Here is a 16619-nt window from a genome sequence, read left to right as displayed (position 1 = left end):
GTATTGATTGTTGGTTGTACTGCTTCCGATCGTTCCACTTGGGGCAGGAATTCATCCGATGCCCCTACGCCTTAAAAATTAAACGCAAGTTTTTGTTCCCTTGATAGAATATTTTCGTTCCCCTTTCGATTGTTTACAAATGTGCTGGTGCTAGTATATTAAAACTACTGAAAAAGTGAAGCTCAAAGTAAACAGGTTTAAGCATGAGCTATGTAAACCGGGCATAACGCCCTATAGTAAAAGTTCTCAGCCCATGTCATGGCCGAATGGAAACACGGTATTTATTTTCCAAGTATCAGTTGTTTCATCATTTTATTCATCCTTTTGCATGTTCATCATTCATCTCGTATTTATTTCAACAACACTTAAAGATAGGAGTGTATATTATGCTTACTATTTTTACATTTCTGCCTTTGAATTTAGTTCCGAAAAGTTCTACCGAACAAAAGCGAATCGAATGCTGCAATTATTTTAGATAAAAAAAACTGTAAGTCGATACGAAAAGAACTCAAATCACAATCCGCTATTAATGTTGATAAGTGTCAGCCAATAAAAAAACACAAAATAAAAGTAACTTTAACAGCGTAAAGCTATCGGTATAATTAGGCTTAATTGTAAGGACATGTTATTTTTAGCAAATGAAATCTCCTATACAAAAGCATTACTTTTTCATACCTACGCCATTGATTGAATCATCTCACATATCCGCTTAATTAAAACCACTTCATACTTCACATAAGACGGCCAACGCAAACTTGAGAGCAAAAAAGAGGGACAATGCGCAAAATACTCGACTCGCCTTTGTAATTATTATTACTGTGTTTTACTAGCTCAAAAAAGTTTCTTCTGTTTCTCCTTTGAAAGTTTTCAGTTTTCAGCTTTTCTCTCGTGTAATTATTAATCTTTTAGTTTTGCAGTATATCAATGTGCTATAGTAGTTCATATATGTTACTGTTTCATAATTATTTGCAGTATAATTACATTTTATTTTGTATTTCATTCCTTCTTTTTTGCATTTTTTTTCTTTAATAGTATTAATATTAAATCGTAGAAAAAAGCGTAAAACTCAAAACATAAATTAAACACATATTTTACGTTAGGTTTTATCGTTTTTTTGTAGGTATGCATGTATTTTCATGTAGGGGGTTTGTAATTTCGCATAATCCAGTTTTTTTTTCATCCTATTTACTAGCATTTTAGTAAAAAACTGTTTTACTTTCGCTCTCATTTGATAAAAGGAAAAAATTATTATATGTTAACGCTAACAAACCAAAGAAAAGCTTTAGTTTGACTCATTTTTATCATCTCCCGCCGATGATGATGAAACAGACGTTTTACGTTCTGATTCTTCCGGCTTGCTGCCTTCAGCGCCTTGTTTTTCTTCGCGTGGTTTGGCAGCGCCAAATATGGCGGCAGCTTGCTTTGTTTCCGCCAGAGCGTTCAACGGAGTGGCCACTGTTCGTGGTTTCAAGTTCAACTTGGGTCTACCGGCGTCACGTTCCGCCAGACTAAGCGCAGGACCAGCATTAATTGGTTCATTTCTTCTATCACTATCACGATGCTCTCGACGACCACCTCCTCCTCCTCCACTAGCACCAGCGCCGTATCGATTGAAACGTTCACCTTCGGCGCCACGGTTGAAGTTATCTCCTCCTCTTTGGCCGTCAGAATCTCGGCTCCAGTCATCTCGACTTCCTCCGTCGCGGCCACCACCTTCATGACCTTCCTCACTAAAATTACCATATCTGCCGCGGTTTGGTCCTGGTCCACGCTCTGGAATACAGACACAGATGTATTTTTTTATAAATGGGAAATGGATTGAGAAGTTTGCAATTCGTTCAACTCGATATTAATCTACCTTCGGAGAGACAAAACTCTTCTTACACATCCAAATTTAAATTCTCTAGTATATTTTAAATAGGTCCTATCCGCCATTTTTTATGAAAATTAAAAGAAAGCGTTCGTGGTTGTATTTTCGAATGTTAAATTAGCAACAGGAGAGTAGGAACTTTTAAAATTGATACAAGCTTCAATTTTTAGGTATGTAAAGACAGCTCTTAGTCCCTTACCGTTAAAATTATTTGAACGTCCGCGGTTTCTATCAAAATCACTTCTTCCAAAGTTATCATTACCGAAGTTTCTCTCACCACCCTGGCGGGTATTTTGAAGCCCTCCTTTGTTACTAAAGCCACCTCCGCCGCGATTCTGCTGACCGCCACCACCTCTCTTATTGAAGCCACCACTGAAAAGACATAAAAAATATATATGTATAATTAACAGTTTCCTGGTTTAGGGGCACACTCTATTAATTGGATAATCACTTTTTTCTAGTAAGAAAGAACCGACGACTGAAAATCTGAAAAATCCAGGTAAATCTGTAATACTGCCAACGCTGCCTGCAACACAGCTCGCTTGGACTGGTACAAGGAAACGACCAAATTGTTGGAAAGCTGCTTCACGAAGTAAAGCCGAACATGATAGGTACAAGTCTAGATAGAGCTGGAATTAGGGCGTAAACCCTTTTGTAAACAATGACTTCTCTCGATGATTTCTAAAAAGCCTAGACTCGCTCACTCAAATAAACGTCACTATCGGGTAGCGGACATCTTCCCCTTCCCGTTGGTTGTATTGGTTTGCGTTGGCGTGCCTTGAGTTTCGAGAAATCATCGAGAGAAGTCATTGTTTACAAAAGCTGTTACGCCCTAATTCCAGCTCTATCAAGAAGTGTGTTTTTTATTATGTCTTTTCTCGATTCCGATCGAGCTATTTCCTCAACCATGTATATTGCTTTATTTGTTTGGATTCGCTGGTAAATACATATTTCAACCAATCTTCTGGCACGGTCATAAGTTCTTGAAGCCGCCATTGGTAATAGTGGTGGCGTTGTTGTCAACACGAGTTTACGGTAGCTTCATACACGTAGAAACATTTCAGATAGGATAAATGTCGTATTCGGCACCAATTGACTGTTTTCGGCAACTAAAAAACTTCGTTGAATTTATTTAAACGATTCCTTTTCTTTCAGTTTCAATCTGATTAGGTTTTTACAACTGAGCAAACGCATTTTCTCAGGTTTTTCTTGAAATAAAACATACGCATTATAACATGTTGCTGATTACGCGTCGTTGCCGATAATAGAACAGCAGAATAACACACAGTTCAAATGGAAAGGTTGCCAAAGAAAAAGAGGTTGCCGACAATAGTCACACACACCTGAGTAGTTTGTGTTCGCAACAGCGAATAAGTTTCGACACGACCCTGCACCGCCGCTGGCACTGTAAACGTCCTGAGTTTACCGACCGTCAATGCATCAGCAGCAGAAAAAATCTCCCTTCCTTCCTCCTCATCCTTTTTTTTTTACTAACCCCGAGATAGCCGCGGGAAAACGGCCTCCCTACTAACATGACAACAACCAATCACAATCAAGATTGTATTTTATAGTACACTTTTCTATCCTTTTTGCGTTGCGCAGTAACAGCCAATCAGCAGTGGCTGATCAAATATTAAAATGTTTAAAAGTAGAGTACGCACCAAAAACTTTGTCAGTCTTTCTTGCATCCTGAAGAATAAAGCAACCACAACAAGTAAAAAAGCTTCTCGCAGTATTATTTCAAGAAGAAACGTCTTCCAGTTTGCTTGCTCCTGCTGTTGATTGGTTTCGTCTGCTTGCTGTTTGAAGTTCCGGTCGTCAGCGTCCTGCTCTGACATGGTCCTACTAGTTGTCTGCTGCGTGTTTCCACATTATCACTTTTCCAAAAGAGTTTATTTCATCGGAGTTCTTTTCAGAACTTCCGATATCGTGTGGTAAGTGGCTTCACCAGCAGAACTAGTGCCCACTCCGTTCCGGGAGCAGCAATCCGTTCCATCGCTTGTCGTTGACAGTGGGTCAACGAAGCATAGTTCGTGTTCATCGTTGGCAGTGGCCAACAATCAGTCTGTCCGTCGATCTCGTTGGCAGTGAGCCAACAAGAAAAATCGTGTTTGTTCGTGTCTGTTGGCTATGCCCAACATAGTGGTCCGTTCGGAACCGGATTTGTGAAGCGTATACAGTCCGCTATTGAAGTGAATTTTTTCTCGCGTCACGGTAGCAAGTGAAGAAGAACAAGAACTTTTAGTGAACATTGAACGCTACCGTCGATGCTTATGTGACAGTAACAGAACAGTAAAGTTATTTGCTAGAACGCAAAAAGAACTCCAAGAACTCAAGTGTTAGTGCTCCTGCCTTTCATCTGGTATCATCGTGTGACGTTCGAGAATTGCTCTCTCCGTAGCAATTACCATTCCTTTCCGATGCCAGTGGATCGTACCCCATTGAAACCGCTTAAGCCAACCATGGAGGAAATCAAGCCGCTCATCCACCAACGCGGTCAGGTAAAGGGCAAGGTGACTGCGATCGCCAATGCCTTGGAAAAATACGAAAATGATCCTAGCCAGGTGAGTCTTCCGTTTCTTAAAGTTTACGCCAAAAAGCTAGAAGCTCATTATGCTGAATATTCCGTTTTACACAAGGAGATTATTTGTTCCATTCCTCCTGGTAAAACGGATGATCAAGATGAAAAATTGAACGAATTCGACAAACTTCATACCGATTGTTTGATTCGGTTGGAATTTCTCATGGAAAGTTTAAGTACTCCTACCAGTGTTTCCTTTACCAACGCCGCTACGCCAGCTAGTGCCACCCAAGTGATAGTACAGCAACAGCCGCTCAAGGCCCCAATCCCCACTTTTGACGGGCGCTACGAAAATTGGCCTCGTTTTAAATCCATGTTCCAAGACATCGTCAGCCGATGTTCTGATTCGGATGCGATCAAACTGCATTATCTAGAAAAGGCACTAGTTGGTGCTGCCTCCGGTATTCTTGATGCCAAAACCCTGTCTGATAACAACTACAACCACGCGTGGGAAATACTAACCGACAGATATGAAAATCCGAGGATTATTATCGATACCCATATTGACGAGCTTCTAGCTATGAGAAAGATGTGCAAAGAGTCTCACAAAGAACTACGTGATTTGGTGGATACGTGTACGAGGCACGTTGAGGGTCTTAGGGTTATGAAACAATCAGTTGAGGGTACAACTGGGTTAATTATCAATAAGATTTTGACTTCTTGTCTCGACGCATCCACACGTAAGCAATGGGAACGCTCTCTTGCCCATGGGGAACTACCGAATCTTGAAAAGACACTGACATTCCTGAAGGATCAGTGTCGTGTCCTTGAACGTTGTGAAGCGGATCATCCTACAATCGTAAAATCCCATCCTGTTAAACCATCTCAACCAACCGCTAAGCCCAATAGCGTGAAGGTTCACGCTACTACATCCGACAGTAGTAGTGAGTCTTGTCAGTTCTGTGCTAAGAGTCACTTTAATTACCAATGTCCCGATTTCCATAAACTGCCTGTGTCGGATCGAGTAACAAAGGTGAGAGAGTCCCATTTGTGTTTTAACTGTTTGCGGCGTGAACATAGATCCATTGCTTGTTCGTCTAAGAGAAACTGCAGCAAGTGTAACAAGCGACACCATTCTCTTTTGCATGAGGATGGATTCAAACGTGAAAGTAATGTGAATTCCAACAACCATCCCGTCCAGAGCAAAGGTGAGAATGAACGGGTTTCACTTGTGGTAACCCCCCAAACCTCGTGTGATGATTCCGCAATTTCATCTACTGTGTCTAGCCAGCCGTCCGTCTGTTCTCTTAGTGTTGCCGTCCCTAATGTCTTGCTTCTAACTGCTGTGGTGAGCTTGGTTGATAAAAATGATAAGCATATTCCATGCCGTGCCTTCCTGGATTGTGGTGCTCAAACGAATCTGATTTCTCTTCCCATGTACGAAAAGCTTGGTCTCGAGGGAGTTCCTGTTTCCATTGACATTGTTGGAGTCAGCAATGTGCGCACCAAATCCAAACGTCTAGTAACCGTGAGCCTCCAATCCCTCTACAGGGACTTTCAAGTAGATCTCAAATGTTTGGTAACTCCAAAGATCACGAATGCTCTCCCATCCAAACCTGTTAATATCAGTCAGTGGAACATTCCTTCTGGATTTCAGTTGGCTGACCCTAATTTCTATGTACCTTCTGATGTGGATCTGTTGATTGGACTTGGCCATTTTTTCAGACTATTGAGGACTGGACATCTCGTTCTTGGTGATGGTCTTCCAGAGTTGCGTGAAACCGAACTGGGTTGGGTTGTTTCCGGTGAAATTCGTGATGAGTCTGTAGCGTGCCTAAGCCCCCAGCAAATCAACACCGTTACTATCGAATCGCTCAACGAAATGATTAAAAGTTTCTGGGAAATTGAAGAAATCAGCAATGTTTCCCAGCGTACTGTTGAAGAAGAGGAGTGTGAAGAGACTTTCCGCAGCACTCATCGTCGTGATCCTACCGGTAGATATGTTGTGAAGTTACCATTCCGTGAAAATGTTTCTCAGCTCGATGCTAATCGTTCGTTGGCTCTTCGTCGCTTTTACTTTCTTGAAAGGCGTCTCCTTCGTGAGCCTGAGCTTCACGCGCAATACTCGAAATTTATCGAGGAATATGAAAGCCTAGGGCATTGCAGAGAAGTTCGCGAGTCAGATGATTCTCCCATTACTTGCCACATCATGCTATCCTAAGGCCGTCGAGTTCAAGTACCAAGTTACGAGTTGTTTTCGATGCATCGGCAAAGCTCCCCTCCGGAACCTCACTAAACGACGTTTTGCAGGTTGGTGCAGTCGTCCAATCTGACCTTGAGAAAATTATCTTGCGATTTCGGAAACACACATACGTGTTCACTGCTGACATTGCTAAAATGTTCAGACAGGTTTTTCTTGATCCTTCACAGGTCGCTTTCCTTCGAATTTTCTGGCGTTCAAAGCCATCGGAAGCTCTCAGAGTTCTCGAGCTACTAACCGTGACTTACGGTACCTCCGCTGCTCCGTTTCTTGCAACCAGAACGTTGCTTCAGTTGTGTATTGATGAAGGTGACGAGTTTCCGCTGGCAGCGCATATTATTCGAGAGGATTGCTACGTTGACGATGTTCTGTCAGGTACTGACAGTATCGAAAAGGCCATCGAATGTCGTCAACAAATTCGGAATTTGTTGCAGAAAGGAGGTTTCCCAGTGCACAAATGGTGTGCCAATGATCAAAGGATTCTCGAAGGTGTTCCCGAATCTGAGCGTGAAACTCTTGTCCAATTGAACGAAATATCCGCCAATGAAGTCATAAAAACCCTCGGTCTTCTTTGGTGTCCAAATAGCGATGAATTTCTATTTGCGATCAATCCTGATCTTTCCGAGATGTCACCCGTTACAAAACGAAGTATGTTTTCAGAAATCGCGAAACTGTTTGATCCACTCGGCCTCGTGTCCCCAGTTATCGTGCTTGCTAAGCACCTAATGCAAAGAACATGGACTCTGAAGATTGGTTGGGACACGCCCCTTCAAGGTGAAATTCTTCATTCTTGGTTGCAATTCCGTTCCTCCTTGGCTCAGGTTAGAAACATTCGAGTTCCAAGACATGTATTGGTTCCTCATTTTGAGTATGTTGAATTACATGGGTTCGCTGATGCTTCAGGGATCGCCTATGGAGCTTGTCTTTATGTTCGTTGTGTCCAACCAAATGATGTGATCACGGTGAGACTTCTTCGTAGCAAGTCGAAAATTGCCCCTATCCATGAACTGACGATTCCTCGTAAAGAGCTTTGTGCTGCTTTACTGCTATCGAAGCTTGTCCAAAAAACCATTCCTGCCATGCAATTAAACTTCTCGTCTCTGTTCTTGTGGTCAGATAGTCAAATTGTTCTTGCATGGCTCCGAAAACCCCCATCGATGTTGCAACCATTTGTACGCAATCGTGTTTTGGAAATCACGGTCGAGAATGGTCACAATGAGTGGAATTATGTACGTTCTAAAGAAAATCCAGCTGATGTGGTTTCCCGGGGACAGTTACCAGGAGTTTTGAAATCAAATTCGTTATGGTGGGACGGTCCTGATTTTTTGAGATCCACTTCTTTCAATCAACCTGAGGTTGAAAATATTCCCGATGAACAACTCCCAGAATTTAAATCCGCTCCGGTAGTTGTGATGCCTGTTCTAAATTCTGACGATCTTCCTTTATTCAAGAAATTTAGTTCTTTCCGTAAATTACAACGTGTACTAGCGTACGTACAGCGTTTCATAAATAACTGTCGAACGAAAATTTCTGAGAACCGTGTTAAGAAATGTCTCGCTACCATTGGCGAACTAAGATCATCTCTCCATACGATTGTGAAGGTTATCCAACAAAATGTACTGATTGACGATATAAAAAGGGTTGAGAATGGAGAACCTTGTCGAAAAATCGGAATGCTAGGACCTTTTCTGGAAGATGGCGTTCTACGTGTTGGAGGACGGATTCAGAATTCCCGGGTTCCCCTGAGTACGAAACACCAGTACATCTTGCCAAATCACCCTTTGACCGATCTTCTCATTCGAGCATACCACGAGGAACACCTCCATGTCGGACCGTCTGGTTTGTTGTCCGCTCTTCGTCAACGCTTTTGGTTGCTGGGATCTCGATCGGCTGTACGGAAGATTACACGAGGATGTGTCCGATGCTTCCGTATAAAACCTAAGGGAGTTACTCAATATATGGGTAGCTTGCCAGTTAGTCGCGTTACTCCTGCAGCTCCTTTTGAAGTATCTGGAGTCGATTATGCAGGGCCGTTCGTTATTAAGCATGGAGTAAGGAAACCAATTCTCGTGAAGGCATACATTGCGGTTTTTGTATGTCTGGTAACAAAATCCATTCATCTGGAATTAGTGTCGGACATGACTACGGCTGCCTTCATCGCCGCTCTACAGAGGTTTATCAGTCGGAGAGGTTTAGTTAGAGAGTTGCACTCGGATAACGGTAGCAATTTCCGAGGTGCCCGGACAGAACTACATGAGGTTTTTGTCTTATTTCGTGATCACTCCGCTGTTCATGAAATTGAATCCTTCTGCCAAACCAAGGAAATTGTTTGGCATTTCATTCCACCAGATGCTCCCGAGTTTGGAGGCTTGTGGGAAGCTGGCGTCAAAAGCACAAAGTACCACCTGAAGCGAATACTCAAGGAAACTCCGTTGACTTTCGAAGAATTCTACACGCTGCTTACTCAAGTGGAAGCAATTCTAAATTCACGACCTTTGTTTTCCCATTCCGATGATCCAACTGAAGGCGAAGTAATTTCCCCTGCACACTTCCTCATCGGAAGACCACTTACCGCTATTCCTGAGCCTTCCTATGAAGGCCTGAGTAAAAACCGGTTGTCCAGGTGGCAGCATTTACAGCTAATGAGAGAGCATTTTTGGAGGTCTTGGGTCCATGATTATCTTGTTAGTTTGCAACCAAGGGGTAAAAATCAGATTCGTCAGCCCAATGTTAACCCCGGTTCAGTCGTTTTACTCGAAGATAAAAATTTGCCACCACAGCAGTGGAAATTGGGAAGAATTGTCCACTCGCACCCTGGCGAAGACAACTTAGTGAGAGTTGTTGATGTAAAAGTGGGAGATACAGTTTACCGACGCCCAATAACGAAAATTTCCATTCTACCCATAGATGACAATAAGCCTAAGGTCAACAATCAGGAATCTCCAGGTGAATCATCGAATCGCGTGGGGGAGGATGTTCGCAACAGCGAATAAGTTTCGACACGACCCTGCACCGCCGCTGGCACTGTAAACGTCCTGAGTTTACCGACCGTCAATGCATCAGCAGCAGAAAAAATCTCCCTTCCTTCCTCCTCATCCTTTTTTTTTTACTAACCCCGAGATAGCCGCGGGAAAACGGCCTCCCTACTAACATGACAACAACCAATCACAATCAAGATTGTATTTTATAGTACACTTTTCTATCCTTTTTGCGTTGCGCAGTAACAGCCAATCAGCAGTGGCTGATCAAATATTAAAATGTTTAAAAGTAGAGTACGCACCAAAAACTTTGTCAGTCTTTCTTGCATCCTGAAGAATAAAGCAACCACAACAAGTAAAAAAGCTTCTCGCAGTATTATTTCAAGAAGAAACGTCTTCCAGTTTGCTTGCTCCTGCTGTTGATTGGTTTCGTCTGCTTGCTGTTTGAAGTTCCGGTCGTCAGCGTCCTGCTCTGACATGGTCCTACTAGTTGTCTGCTGCGTGTTTCCACATTATCACTTTTCCAAAAGAGTTTATTTCATCGGAGTTCTTTTCAGAACTTCCGATATCGTGTGGTAAGTGGCTTCACCAGCAGAACTAGTGCCCACTCCGTTCCGGGAGCAGCAATCCGTTCCATCGCTTGTCGTTGACAGTGGGTCAACGAAGCATAGTTCGTGTTCATCGTTGGCAGTGGCCAACAATCAGTCTGTCCGTCGATCTCGTTGGCAGTGAGCCAACAAGAAAAATCGTGTTTGTTCGTGTCTGTTGGCTATGCCCAACAGTTTGGAGCGTTGTAAAAGCGTTTTAAATCGGTTTTGAACAATGCTATCGACTGGAATGGATAGACCAGCAGCACATACCTAATGGCACAAATTTAGGGGTTGGCCTGTTGAAAAAATGAAGAAATTTACCCCATATAAATGTGGGCCAGTCTACTCCTCACTGATTGAACAGTTTGTGCTACATCGCAAAGTGGTTTGGTATTGCCGCTAAGGTGGTTCAAAAGTAGGGTGGTCACAAACATTAAAACCTTAATATCTTCGTTTTAAGCACATCTCTCAATTCTGGACAATTAAGGACATCTCTCAATACTGGATATAGCTGATTTCCTTGGTTTCAATGGTACGGTAAATAAGAAGAAACATATATTTCAAGACACGTGACTAACAGGCATAAAACCATGGTAATCAGCAATGAGAGATGTCCGGCGCTAGGGGATTTCCTACATAATCATCATTCAAACAAACGGTTATAGGACATGCTTGTTTGTTGAGAAAGGCTTGTTTGACTTAACTACGTGTCACTGAATCTTTCTTTTTTTTTTCTTTATTTAACGTCGGTCTCTGTTCCGCAATCTAGTGCCAATCACCGACGGACATAGATTGCCATCCATTGACGGCAATTGAATGTGCAGGAAGGCAGCTTCCACACCTGCGTAGGATATCGTTAGCGTTAGCGTTGTTATGATATACTTCGTAGATTGGATACTAGCGACACTCACGTCTCTTCTGAAATTCTCAGTTAGACTACTTTTAGGAATAATGCTGGGGAGTAAACATTGGTTCCAATCTAAACAAGAGTAACAGAAGCATGACTGTCACTATTCCTGGCCACGCCCATCTTTACCATAACTAGGGATAGGGAAGGAAATGTTGATGTAGTACTTACTTAACGAGAGGCCACCGACTTAGCGACACCCTCATAAGTGCTACGGAGTTGGAGGGTTGGGTAGGGTATTCGGTTAGGATTCACCTCAAGTTGGCGATGCAACCAAGAGTATGTATTGTTTATTTGCTGTTTATTTAATCTCTCGATAGCCGGCTATCGAAAGAACATATTCATTTTGTTTAGTGATCATGAATTTTAAGAGTCATGACGGAGAGCTTGGGATAAACCTATGATTTTCTGCTCAGTAAGCAAAAACGATCCCTCCAGGGTCATCGAGCTTCTCCGAACCATAACGCTTCGCGAAAATGCAGGACTACGTTTTCTCTTGATATGCAAATAGTTTCCGAGGTTAATGTTCAATATCAAATATACAAATGATGGTGGCGATTTATTGTGCTGTGGAAGAGCTTGGGGTTAAATCCATGATTTTCTGCTCAGTAAGCAAAATCGATCCCTCCAGGGTCATCGAGCATCTCATAATGCACAGCGCTTCGCGTCAAAGTACGAATATATGGATGAACAATCTATTATTGAATAACTATTATTTACGATAATTACATGAAAGAAATAAAATATAAACTACAAACAAAACGTGACTACTAAAATCTCAAAAAGATATTCTCACAAATATATTTCACGCAACCAGGAATCTCAAAACCATTGGACGCTCTAATGATACTCCGCACATGTTAGACACAAGAAAAGGCCAAAAAGCAGGCGTCCGACACACAAAACCCTGCAGATCCACTTGCAGTCACAATCAAAGATTCTACGAATCGCGAGCGCTCACGAATCATAAAACCGCTGACTGCGACACTCTGAAAGCGAAATTGACAGGTTCTATGCGTCAAACACCGGCCCTCCAATCTCCTCCCGCATCCAATAACACAAATCTCCATTACAGCATCTAACGAATTCAAAACTCCGAAAATCACTCATCTATAGCAAGTGAGTGGAAGCAACCCTGCATGCAACCATTCTTCATGATACACTTTTTCTGTCTATCTATCTATTGCGTTAGCGTTAGGGGACATGCGTTAGCTTCGAAACTTCTAACCAAACTGGGAAAATTTTCAAATCACAAAAAAAATTAAAGGTAATTACAAAATAAATATTGATTATTTTACGCAAAAACGAGCACTCTTGTATTGTATGCTAAAGCTAATTGACTGTAACAAAAATAATATGCTTAAATAAAATAAAATATTAATAAAATTATATGCAAAATTTACTAGAAGATCATAACTTTATTGGTGAGAAGTTTCTAATAAGCCCTCCCAGTTCCTCTGTATACAGAACAAATCTGATACTATAATCAGAATTGCTCAGTCTGCATGAAGCAGCCGATTTCATCAAGAAAGTTCTATTAACAACCAAGAATTAATCGTTTGAGGCATACTGAAGCATTAAGAAGGTGATATGTGTCACTATGGGAAATCATCATCGTTGCAAATATAAAGAAATTAAACATAACCCTTTGCTTCAGTACCGTCAACCTCCATGTCCATGGGGAGGACTTCCACACCTGCGTAGGATATCGCACCCATTACACACATGGGCCGGGACCAACGGATTTACTTCCCTTCCGAAGGAAGACGTGACCTGAGATTTTTATGCCTCAGAGAAATCCCACCGACCTCGGCTGGGATTGAACCCAGACCGATTCGGGTGAGGAAGCAATCACGCTTACCACTACACCACCGGCGCCGGCTAGTGTCACTGAATCTGAGTTATATAATAAATTATTTATCGTAAAACGGGGTATCTTTGATAATGCGGGTAACTTTGATAGTAGAATATAATGATTAAATCTGCACGCTGCACTATTTCAGAATTGGAAACATTGGTTCCATTTTGTAGCTTAGATATAGTATATAGTTTTTTGTAGTATACATATATGTTTAACATATTTGCTAAATATCTGCAAAACAATTTTTTCTTGTTTTTCGCCTAATTGAAAAGACACTCAAGCAATCACTTAATAAATGCATTTTCTATAAATTCATCACAAATTCAATATGTATTGTTTTTTATTACTTTTGATGTTTCTGATTATATACTCATTCAAAGCTTCTTATTTCTTGATCGAAATTGTTTGATATTCACGCATGGTTTTCTACTCCAAAACAAAAAACTGATGTTCAGTCACAAGACAATAAAAAAAAGTTCAAATGCTATAATTTATACCAAAGTTATCCCGTTTTTTTTTCCAAATCTATAATAAGCACATTTACTAACAGTACTGCACGGTCATTGTAAAATACTCAATCATGACTATAATGTAAGCATTTACGAGGGAAAATGGAACTACCCATTAGATGAGTAAAAAAATATTGAGTATGTTGGGGTTAGCGTGTGGGATGCTATTCTATGAGGGGTTGATCTTATAACTAAACTAACCATTCAAAATGAAAGCTAATCATGTAGGACGATAGTATCCTCATAGCTATTGATTACAATACTATAACCGTGAACGTGGGTTATTCCGAGCAGCTTGTAATTCCGCTCACTTGACAATTAATTTGATATCGTTCATGCAAATGGTTAAAATTAACAGCTTTAGTTATTGAAATTAAAGAGATAATCTACCATAGCCCCTATTAGTGAAAATCCCATAAGCTGTGGGTATCCTTATTCGTGGAGTCTTATTCACGCTGCCAGGAATATGCATACCTGATTGTAATTTCCACATATTTTAATGAAAACAGTGTTGTAAGACTTTCCAGCATATTTTTTTTCCTTGATTTGTTTTCCGTCGATCTTGTTTTCCGTGCTGAGCACCAATGCTACCGACGCCAGGAAGGCAGCTCCCACACCTGGACCCTACCTATCGACCCATCATCAACTCATGAACCGGGGACCAACGGCTTTACTTCCCTTCCGAAGGAAGGCGTGATAAGAGATGTTATACCTCAGAACATCCCGGCGGCACCAACTGGGATTGAACCCAGGCCTGCTGGGATGAGAGGCAATCACACTTACCACTACACCACCGGCGCCGCTAATTTTCCAGCATATTAAAAACTATCAGAATTTAAATTTCAGCTGACCAAAAAAAGTGCGGAATTAGGTGCACTATTGACCAAAATTCAAACACTACTCGAATCAGTGCAGTACTAATCCTATATTTTGTATGAAAATACTATAAAAAAAAACCTATCAAATGATACATTTGACGGTAACTTTTCTCATCTTCCCAAGTTTCTGTAGAGAGAAATACTTTAATCTCGCGGTAAGTGTTAGTCACTGCTGTTTTCTGTAGAAAATTATTTCAATATTTACGTTAAAAAGTGATCAATGTGCCCCCGGATTATGGTACTCGGCTTCGACATGAATAACAATTACCTAATAAAAAGCCCTTCTATCCGATATAATTTGTGACTTACAAGGAGATTTGGAATTAAAAGACATGTGCGGCATTGTTTACGTTTGCGGCTTAGGGCCTTATGAATGCTTAGTAGAGAAAGATTCTCTTCATCGATTTCAAACTTGTTTCTTCTAAAGAGTTTATGACGTCCCTACAGAAAATTAAGTCTGCTCTCAACTGCCCTGTGCGGTATAAAAGTCCCATTAGAATTTTTGGCGAAAATTAGCTAAACATTGAAATCTATTGTCAAGAACCATCACTTTACAATGTACACGAGAAGTTTCCTACGTTGTTCTATCCATAAGAGCTCATGGAGAAAAAAATCTTCAACAGTGTTTTTCTCAGCTTGCTGTTTTAACGAACGGAACAACTATGCTGAAAAGGGCAGTCAGCTGCTTACAATGCGCTAAACGAATACACCCAACCCTTGTTTTAAGCGACCTTATTTTCCGGTGTTCAAATAAAACCAAGCTTGATGCAACTGCTTGAAAGTTTCTAACTTCCACAGAAAAAGAATATACCGTCATTATTTCACTATAAGAAGTCCTTTTAACGGATAACCATTTCCTGTATGTTTTTTCTCTGTCCTCGGTTTTTACCGTTGTCCTAAATGGTACCTAATTGAATATCTTTCGCACTTTCTGGTAAACGACGTGCACCTAATAACAACTATATAGCTATGTGGCCATTCTTTATCATCTTTAACTGTGAAATAATTAAAATCAACTTACCGATCATTCTTTTTCTGTTCGGCTATGTCAATCCTCAAAGTGGCCTGACTATCGTTGAGCATTATCATCCCGTCCAAATCCAATGCCTTCTGCAACTCCTCCAGCGTGCCGAATTCCACATAGCAAAAGCCCTTGAAGATGTCGGTTTCCTTATCTTTGACCAGGCGAATATTCTTCACCGTAAAATCTTTGAATATCCTGTTCAGATCGCCTTGGACAACGCCTTGCGGTAAGTTGCCAACATACGCAATGTACGGTGGTTCCGTTGGTAGCGGTCTACGGGTCCGCTCACCTCCGTATCTAACAAAAGAGAAACGAAACCGAAGAAAATGATGATCAGTTCACTATCTCCCAATTAATTGGAAATTAAACACCGCAGCAATTGAGCATAACTCGCACAGGTGTATGTATGGGTGGGAAATTTCGTCTTGGGTCACTCAAACTCAAGCGACCACCTTTCCTTCGATATCTCAAAATGCGAACATCAAAAAACGCGTGGATAAACAATTCATTATGCAATGTCGGCCTAGTTGATAAAGTGACACAATTGATGCTATCCGGAACTGTCCTAGCCGTATTCACACTCCTAATGGCTTATTTTTAGCATATTTTTGTTTGTAACTGGTCGCTTATTTTGGGATGAATGCCGTAATTTTTTGCATTTCGCCGACAGCGCAAAGCAGCAGACCATCATTCTTCTAAAACGCACCACGAGCTCAACTTTGAATCACAATTTTCACTATTTTTTTCACACTCTGGATCATCGAATTTGGTTTCGTCCATAAATATATCACAGGGAAATTAAATTTGCGATCCATTTTTCCGAAACCGTACTGATTTAAACCTATAAATTTGTAATTTAATTTACCTATTATTATCATGTCCACCTCTGCCTGCCATATTTGCTTCTGAAGCGCTGTGTTGTCGCGAGGTTAGGAAAAATCCCTTCTACTGTCGATATCAGATTTCAAGTATAGACACTCATGTAATACATGTGCGGATATTGAGCTATTTGACGTTTAATATTTTTTTTATCTGGCACACAATGATGCATTATTTTCCCACTAATCTGTATCCCTCTTGCTCGCACTTATACGATTTAGGTGGTGCATGTAGTACTGCAGTTGTGAGTATCGATTAAACATTTAAAAGCCCTATGTGCACAATTTTGTATCCAAACGGATAGTCGTATCGTATAAGGAAATACTTGTTTTGATTCATCAG

The 16619-nt window shown here is 41.1% G+C and overlaps 2 protein-coding genes across 3 annotated transcripts in view; one reads left to right on the top strand and one right to left on the bottom strand.

The window, feature by feature from the left end:
- The window catches only part of mRpS6 (mitochondrial ribosomal protein S6), a 73402-nt gene that overhangs the window by 18323 nt on the left and 38460 nt on the right, over positions 1-16619 (top strand). The window lies entirely within an intron of this gene.
- Positions 281-16353, bottom strand: LOC135713824 (eukaryotic translation initiation factor 4H-like). 2 transcript variants are annotated; one of them, XM_065237059.1, is made up of 4 exons: positions 16264-16353; positions 15396-15695; positions 2070-2242; positions 281-1773 (listed from the first exon to the last, which is right to left on the bottom strand). In XM_065237059.1, the coding sequence occupies exons 1-4, from the start codon at positions 16293-16295 to the stop codon at positions 1283-1285; spliced, it is 996 nt and encodes a 331-aa protein (XP_065093131.1). In that variant the 5' UTR covers positions 16296-16353; the 3' UTR covers positions 281-1282. The 2 variants fall into 2 exon arrangements, with proteins under 2 accessions (XP_065093131.1, XP_065093132.1); XM_065237060.1 differs by having other exon boundaries at positions 2133-2242.

The sequence above is a fragment of the Ochlerotatus camptorhynchus genome, unplaced genomic scaffold (assembly GCF_037179485.1).
Source record: "Ochlerotatus camptorhynchus isolate MF236.1 unplaced genomic scaffold, CSIRO-AGI_Acam_v1.1 ptg000586l, whole genome shotgun sequence".
Lineage (NCBI taxonomy): Eukaryota > Metazoa > Arthropoda > Insecta > Diptera > Culicidae > Ochlerotatus > Ochlerotatus camptorhynchus.
Note: the sequence above shows the minus strand (reverse complement) of the source record. Positions and strands in the feature narration are given on the sequence as shown.

Coding starts and splice junctions, on each gene's coding strand:
- LOC135713824 (XM_065237059.1), bottom strand. CDS start 16,295: ATGGCAGGCAGAGGTGGACATGATAATAATAG. Junction 15,696..16,263: donor GGTGGACATGATAATAATAG/GTAAATTAAATT, acceptor CTCTTTTGTTAG/ATACGGAGGTGAGCGGACCC. Junction 2,243..15,395: donor GAACAGAAAAAGAATGATCG/GTAAGTTGATTT, acceptor ATGTCTTTTCAG/TGGTGGCTTCAATAAGAGAG.